The sequence below is a fragment of the Asparagus officinalis genome, chromosome 3 (assembly GCF_001876935.1).
Source record: "Asparagus officinalis chromosome 3, Aspof.V1, whole genome shotgun sequence".
Taxonomy (NCBI): Eukaryota; Viridiplantae; Streptophyta; class Magnoliopsida; order Asparagales; family Asparagaceae; genus Asparagus; species Asparagus officinalis.
Window position 1 is genome coordinate 30,445,124 of NC_033796.1, and position 7,631 is coordinate 30,452,754.

Here is a 7,631-nt window from a genome sequence, read left to right on the forward strand (position 1 = left end):
AAGGCTAACAGTCTCCTTCTTTTTGATGATGACAAACAATTTACACAAAAGAGTATATAAATGTACAATAAAGCATAATACTCATAAATATAAATATACTCACATTTTCTCCCCCATTTGGCAACATAAAAAATGGGAAAAATAAAAGAATGAGGAGAGCGAAGGCTCCCCCTACTTATAAGCACGGTGAGTATAACACAAATAGGGAAATGCTTCCCCTATCAAAAAGCCTTAAGGAAAATATGAAATGAATACTAAGGCAAACATGTGAGTAAGCATAGATATAGAAAACATGCTAAGTATAACTCACATATAAGAAGATAGTGAGAACTTATATAGATATGTCATTTAAAAGGACTGTGTCTTAATGCAAAAATATAAAAATCATGTATAAAAATAGATTTATGAAATCAAAAAAAGAAAAACATGAGGATCATGAAAAAAAATTTCAAAAGAAAAAAAAATCACTCAAATGAAATCATAAATCAAAATTTAAGTCATAAAACAATTTTTTTTCAAAACTAAGAAATGAAAAAAATAAAAATATTAAAAATCTTTGTTTAAAAATCAAAATGGTTTTAGCACCCAAACACTTGTAGTGCCCAAGGATTTAGGGACATGACCCCTATCATTTAAGCTCAAAGCCCTAGGGTTATGAATCCTTTTGGGCGTATTTTATGCACGAACACGATCAAAACAAAAATTGTGTAAACGACCCTTCCAGTTGCAATAAGTACAATGAAAGGGTTAAAATGGTTTGTGTTGACCAAATGGTTGTGCACGAGACTCATTTGCAAAAATAGGTTGTTTATTTGAAGCTTTTTGCAAATGTGAAACATTATCAAAACAAAATTTTCCTAAGTGACTAAATCTACCACTAACATCACACTTAAAAACATGTTGTCTACTAGAAATATTTGGCAAACTAGAATTCTTTTTTAAATCAAAATAAAATTTTACCAAATGGCCAAAATGACCACAATAATCACATTGATATACATTAGCATGCTTATGATGAGCAGTTGATGCATGTGCATATGTGTGTGATGAAGAAGCCTTATGAGATGCACAAAAAGCATTAGTCTTAGTGGATTTTTGTGCATCATAGCAAAATTTAGCAATGTGGCATTTACGATCGCAAATTGAGCACTTGTAAACATTGTTATACAAGTATGCATAGTAGGTAGATGATTTAGAAGTTTTAGCACTAGATTTAGCACACTTGTCTATAAGTTTCTTATGGTTATCAATGCATGTGTTAAGAGTTGAATCTAAAGATGAAATGCGATGTTTATTGTTATTCAACTCATCATTAGGCATAGAGGCATTGACAATAGAAGTAGAGCAAACATATTTATTCATAAATGAATTCAAATTATTTTTACCAGCTTCTACTTCTAACAATGCATTATCTTTTTCATGAGATAAGCTTGCTATAGAGGATGTTAACTTTTTATTTTCCAAACTTAACATGTCATTGTTTTCTTTAAGCATGGCATTTTCTTTTGTAATGACATCAAATTTGGAAGCTAGCAACTCATGATCGGATTTTAATTCTACATGTTTGCTTTTTAAGTCAATAAAATTATTATGCAATTTCTTGTAGGAATGTGTTAATCTATCATATGCACAAGCGAGTTCATTAATAGTCAATTCATCTAATTGAAAAATGTAATTTCACTGACATAACAATCTACTGAAAATGGGTCAAAACTAAGGGAAAACTAAACAGACAATGATATTAACAATAAGCAAACAAAATTAGAGAATAAATTAGGGCAAAATGCAGCTTTACACTAGCTGAAAACCCTAAAAAATGAAGAAATCCCTAAACACAACGAAAACCCCTAAAAAGAAGAAGACTAGAAACCCTAAAAACAAGCGAAATCAAATAACAAAATTTTACCTCCACAATTGCTTAATGTCTTCACATCGGCCAATACTTGTGACGATTCTTCACCTCAGCTAGAAACAAGCGACTTGAATTGATTTTGAGGCATGTTTTGAATTATTTTGGGCGTATTTGTATAAGATCACAAATTATGCCAAACCCACCCCCATTTTCAAGCGATAACTAGAGAGAGAATGAGATTGAGAGAGAGCTTTATTAAACTGCAGCCTATTTTGGTAAAAATCATGTGCTAGAATAAACCCAACTATAGTTTTGTGTGTTATTAACGGAAAAGTTAACATGGGGGACTTATCATGTGCTAGAATAAACCCAACTATAGTTTTGTGTGTTATTAACGGAAAAGTTAACATGGGGGACTTACATCAACAACTTAGTCCAATTTGAGGGGATGGGCTAATGTCAAAATATATAAATATTTGAGGGACTAATATCAAAATAGGTCAGATTTAAGGGACTAAATTTGAAAAACTCTAATCGTAAAATGCGAAACAGATACTTTTTCTTCTTTCTTTGACACTCAAGATGAAACCTAATGGAGATGTAGCAAATAAAAAAGTATTATAAATGGTTATGAAATTACACTTTTACTCATGAATAAGAATAGAACAAAAATTTCACATTCATTCTAAATAAATAAAAAATAATTCCGCTATTCGATAGTTTAAAATTTTAGAAGTAATAGGTTTGATTCCATTCTTCTGGCTTTGATAATTCCTATCAGCCGAACACGGAACATCCATTTACACACGGATATAATACACACGGAATCCGACCCGTCAGGGGCTAAACCACCTGTCACTACAGTAGAGTAGGCGATAGGAACTTTTTTAGTCTATTCCTCTCCCTATATAATAATCTATCTTCCGCCTGTAGCCCGTAACCCTAGCCCAAAATTTCATCTTTGACGGCATGGCAGCCGACGATGTATATCTCCCCTGTTTTTTTCTTTTTAATTACCCCTCCTCACCCCCCCCACTCCCCCAGCCCAAAAAAAAAAAAAAAAAATTCTCCTTCTATTGTGGTCAAAGAACATTCATATTTACTAATTTTTTTTGTATTAACGATGGTTATGCAGATTCGGTTTCGTAAAGAATTCAGAGAGAAGTGTGCAAAAGGGCTATATCTAACCCGGAAGTTCCAATCCCTGGCCAGTCTAAACAAGTGGGTCGAGACGGAATATTCCGATCGCAATACAGATTTTTTAGGTGTCAGGATATCGATTGCCTCGTGCTGCTCCAATAACGAAATTGACAAGGAGGTATATACTTCATATAAAATGTGATCCCTGAAGAACTGGGATAGTGTTAATTAATGGAAGACCCTCCCTCTTTTTTTTTTTTTGAAATTTGTGTACAGGTTTATAGATCAATGGGGAGAAATGTAGTGGTTCTCTTTAAGGATCAATTCAAGCTTCCTGCAGAAATTAATAAGAAATTTCAACCTGTGTTGGAAGGCACTCCTCCGGTAGTGCTACATACTAACATCCATCATAAAAGCTCACATCATATATTTTTTTTTTTTGCGTAAATTATACTCACAGCGATCTGTTACTTAAATTGAATATTGCTGTAGGAAGTGATAGATGCTCAACTTCGAAAGTCTGAACATGATGTGTTGGAGATTGTTAATCAGGCACGGGACAAGGTTTGCATCTTCTTCTGAAAGGCTACATCTAATTTTAATTGATCCCCAGTTCAATTATCCAACCTTTTTAGACTGATAAAATCATAGGAGAACTGCAAAAAGAGGCTGAACTAAGCCTGCGACGCGATAAGGCCCTTTTGCTTTTGTTGCTCAATAGGGAGGACTATTATGAAATGGTATGTGCTGCACATGCTATCTTGATTTAGTATATGGTGGGTCTTGTTTTTCGTCTAGTGATTTGCTGGAGTAATTACCCTCTACCTGCAATAATTTGTTATTGAGTCTTCACACCAACATAGAATCAGTTACTTCTAATTTATTTTGCTCTTGGTATATTTTGAAATCTACTGTATCCTTATTTAGCCTTAGCATAACTCTGGAGCGCGTCTTTGTTGCCATGGCAAATCATCTCTTCCCCTTGATAATCTTCTTTTTGTTTTGATATTGCCACGGCTTACTTCCCAAGATATAACAGTGGCAAGACCTGACTATTTCGTCAGCGTATCTATCAGGAAAGAATGCCCAAGCGTCACTAAAGTTACGAATATATATAATCCATTATTAGATTTGTGGAAACCATATAATGTCTACAAGAATTAATCTAAATAATACTTACCGCTATCCAATGTTTTAAATATAGGTCGATTTATCAATTTATCATTGATATATGGGGTTTGGACCATGGCCGATAAGATTTTTGTAAAAAATTATCGCATATTGTTTTTGGCCGATTTGCGCTGATATATCGGTGTAAATTTCTCCCTCGAAGACCTCTTTCGACCACCTCTCTTGAAGACCCTCTCTCGATATTTCGTTAAATGTGCTTAGAATTTTATTTTAGGATATTATATTTTTTTATGCTCACCGATATAACACTGATTTTTACTCTTTATCCCCAATATATCCTCAATAACTGGGATCCGCTATGAATTCTGGTTGTCCGATATATTTTCGATAACCGATGTGTAAAACCTTGCCACTATCTCATCATTCAACGCTTAGTGCACAATTTATATCAACAAATCTACTTAACTGCTATCCCTCCTAATGTTTGCCCCTTTCAACCTAAACCTACAACGCTCCGTTTGTTTGCAACCCCTTTCCTTGCCCAGTGGCCACATTCCCTTCCCCCACAAGATGAGGAAAGTTTCAAAGATGAATTTCGGTAATTATTGGTTAAAGGTGAGAGTTTTGATTGAAGGCAAAGAAAACCATCGCATTCCCTCTCTTTGACTTCGATGAAATTTTTTCCAGCTTCAAGGCGTAGTCATTTGCTATTTATACGGGCTTGTGACTTGTGAAGGATTGCAAATGGTTTTGTTTATGCCCGTGGGGCTGGTTTCGATCATAAATGTTGCAACTTGTAAGTGAGTTTAGTTATGAGTTGATTTTTTTAGAATTCGGAGTGGAATTTTGGCTGTCGGTAAATTGAGTTTTAAGAATACTTTTGTTTAGAAGAATATTTGTTCTGAGTTTGATTAGCAGTGATCGAGTTCAATTGCATGTTAGCCTTGCAATTAAACACTACATATTTGCGAGAGAGATTTTGTTTAGTGGTCTATATATGAATACAACCCCAAAGAAAATATAGTCATAATACAGTTGAGAAAACAAAGAAGCATTCATAGGGATGTGTAGTCTAGCCTTGTTATGGTGCCCTCCCTATTTGTTGAGTACAGACATAGAAGAGTTTTGTTGGGATTAGTTGGAAAGTTTGGACCATCTCTTTCACCAGTGACTTTTCTGTTGTACACTCACTGATGAAGATGAGGATGTCATGGATGATCCCCTGTCCATCTCTCGCTAAAATTGATTTAATTAAAAATAGATAGTTATAGAGAAATAAATTTATAATAGGAACCACTAGAATAGTTGGTATATTTCATCAAAAGCTAGTTTTATCCAATGTGTGTTAACTAACTAACATATATCCAGATTTGGTGGGTAAATTTGGAAATAAGGATGATTTGAGGGGTATGTATGTATAAACCCCTGAAAGTTAATCTCCAGTGCAGTAGTCTTTCTCTACCACATCCATCATTAAATAATATGAACAATCTGTGTCTCCCCATCCTGATTTGATTGCTGAGCAAAGTACCATTACTCAGAATATTTAAGTAACCAAATTTGGATAGTCAGGATGCAATCTAGAAGTGTTGCGAAAGGAAGAGGGTATAAAAATAAGAGCAACTACTAAAACGAAAGAAACATTTAGCAAGTTTTTCTTACAAAGAACATCATTTTGCATCGTATACATTTGCTTTTCTTACTCACAAAATGATATACATTTACTGCAACCTTCCTTATCCTTTCAGTTGCAAAAAAATGTTGATATTGAGAGTCTCGAGTTTCTTCTTTGACACACACCCTCATAAAGGGCAAATATTATATTTGGTAAGGGAGTTGAGAGTCTCGAGTTTCTTCTTTGACACACACCCTCATAAAGGGCAAATATTATATTTGGTAAGGGAGGGGATATTGATGTTTAAGAAAAATGTACCTCACATGGAACTAGATTAGTTCTCAACACTTTCAGGGTGCCATAAATTTACCATTACGACATGCTTTTGACACCTTATGGTTCTGATTCTTTTCATCTCGCTGAGGAACTGCTTTAGTTATATTGATATTTGATACGATAATGGCAATGCTTTGGAAACCTTTATAAGTGGTGTTGCGTGATCTCTACATTACAATTACAACGGTTATATAAATTATCTAACCACCTTTAATCCTATTGCGTATACTTTGAAGTTAATTTGGTTTTAACGAGAAAGATTGAATTTTTTTTACATTTAATCCATCAGAAGAATTCTGATGCACTCAAGAAAGTATGTGTTTTGAAAGGCCGTATAGACTTTCTTCTGCATTGCTATTTTTTGTGTAAGTTTCACTAAAATTTTATACCATTTTAGAGTGTGCTATATATAAATTTGGTGATGCTGATAATATCTTTGTTTAGACTTCTCAACTCTTAGAGAATAACCCCATCTATTGTTTTTTCTTCCAGATTGATTGTTTTTTGCATGATGTAAGAGCCTATCGTGCAAGAGAAATGAAGAAAATACACAAAAACCAAAATCTTCAACGTTCATCGGTAAGTCTTCATTAATACAAGGTGGAAGTCCATAATTTGTTGCACTGTAGGAGAATAAAAATGAAAAATTACGGTGAAAGTCAGGAAGGAGTGCTTTAACCCTAAACAGTTTAGTTGGTGTTAAGAATTTTCTCCATGTTCTATTTCTCTTTTGGGTTGAAATGAATAAGATAGGGAATGAATCTTCATGGTCATTTTCTGTCCAGCTCAATTTTTAGGTGTTTGTCTTGCATTACCCTCCTTCAGAACGTGATCCGGTCTGCTTGCCCAAATATGAATTCTTTTCAATCATGCATCTTGTACTATCTAATATTTTTTGAGGTGTCTGTTTTGCATTGTTTTGTAGTTTTAGAAAACTCAAGACTCAAGAGTTTACTTCATCCATGGTTATTGCAGGCTTTAAAGTTGCAATATATTTCAAAAGGGTTGCCCCTCGAAGTGGTAAATACGTATTTCATTGTATGTAGTCGATTATCTAGCTTGGAGGATGCATTTGATTCGTTACTCACCGCAACGTCAAGAAATATTCAAAAGCTACAAGATAATACTCGAAAGCTTTTGCTAGTTCAGTTGGCAGAAAAAGATTATGAGGTTATATATGAGTACATTAATTTCTCATGAAGTAGGCTTTCAGCTTAAGTTGCTAACACTTTTATCTTTTTGCAGCTTCTTACCTTAATCGTTGAAGCCGAACTTGATCTCCGTGGCAATGCAGAGAATTTCCGTGAAGATCGTGAAAACGAAGTGTATAGTTTAGCAAATTTTCTCAAAAATCATCCCGAAAGTGACAAGGTATTTGTGTTCATATATATTTACAACATCATATATTTTCTTTATCTTCAATCGTAATTTTTTTGAGAACTATTTCAGGCTATCAATACTTCTTTGAGTAGTTATTTTCAGAAAAAGATGGTGTCTGCTGATAAAGAAAAAAGAAAGGTATGCATCTTCTCCAGTATGCTCATCAATTGGTTTTTT

The 7,631-nt window shown here is 34.0% G+C and overlaps 1 protein-coding gene across 3 annotated transcripts in view; it reads left to right on the plus strand.

Annotated features, from left to right (window-relative positions):
• The window catches only part of LOC109833625, an 86,448-nt gene continuing 81,546 nt past the window's right edge, over window positions 2,730-7,631 (plus strand). For 2 of the 3 annotated variants that reach the window (XM_020401366.1, XM_020401367.1), the window contains exons 1-9: window positions 2,730-2,836; window positions 2,988-3,170; window positions 3,269-3,376; window positions 3,485-3,556; window positions 3,628-3,732; window positions 6,567-6,653; window positions 7,050-7,244; window positions 7,320-7,445; window positions 7,524-7,592. In XM_020401366.1, the coding sequence (XP_020256955.1) occupies window positions 2,822-2,836; window positions 2,988-3,170; window positions 3,269-3,376; window positions 3,485-3,556; window positions 3,628-3,732; window positions 6,567-6,653; window positions 7,050-7,244; window positions 7,320-7,445; window positions 7,524-7,592 (960 nt within the window). In that variant the 5' untranslated portion in view covers window positions 2,730-2,821. The remainder of the gene's footprint in view (window positions 2,837-2,987; window positions 3,171-3,268; window positions 3,377-3,484; window positions 3,557-3,627; window positions 3,733-6,566; window positions 6,654-7,049; window positions 7,245-7,319; window positions 7,446-7,523; window positions 7,593-7,631) is intronic. The other variant, XM_020401368.1, reaches the window with a different exon arrangement.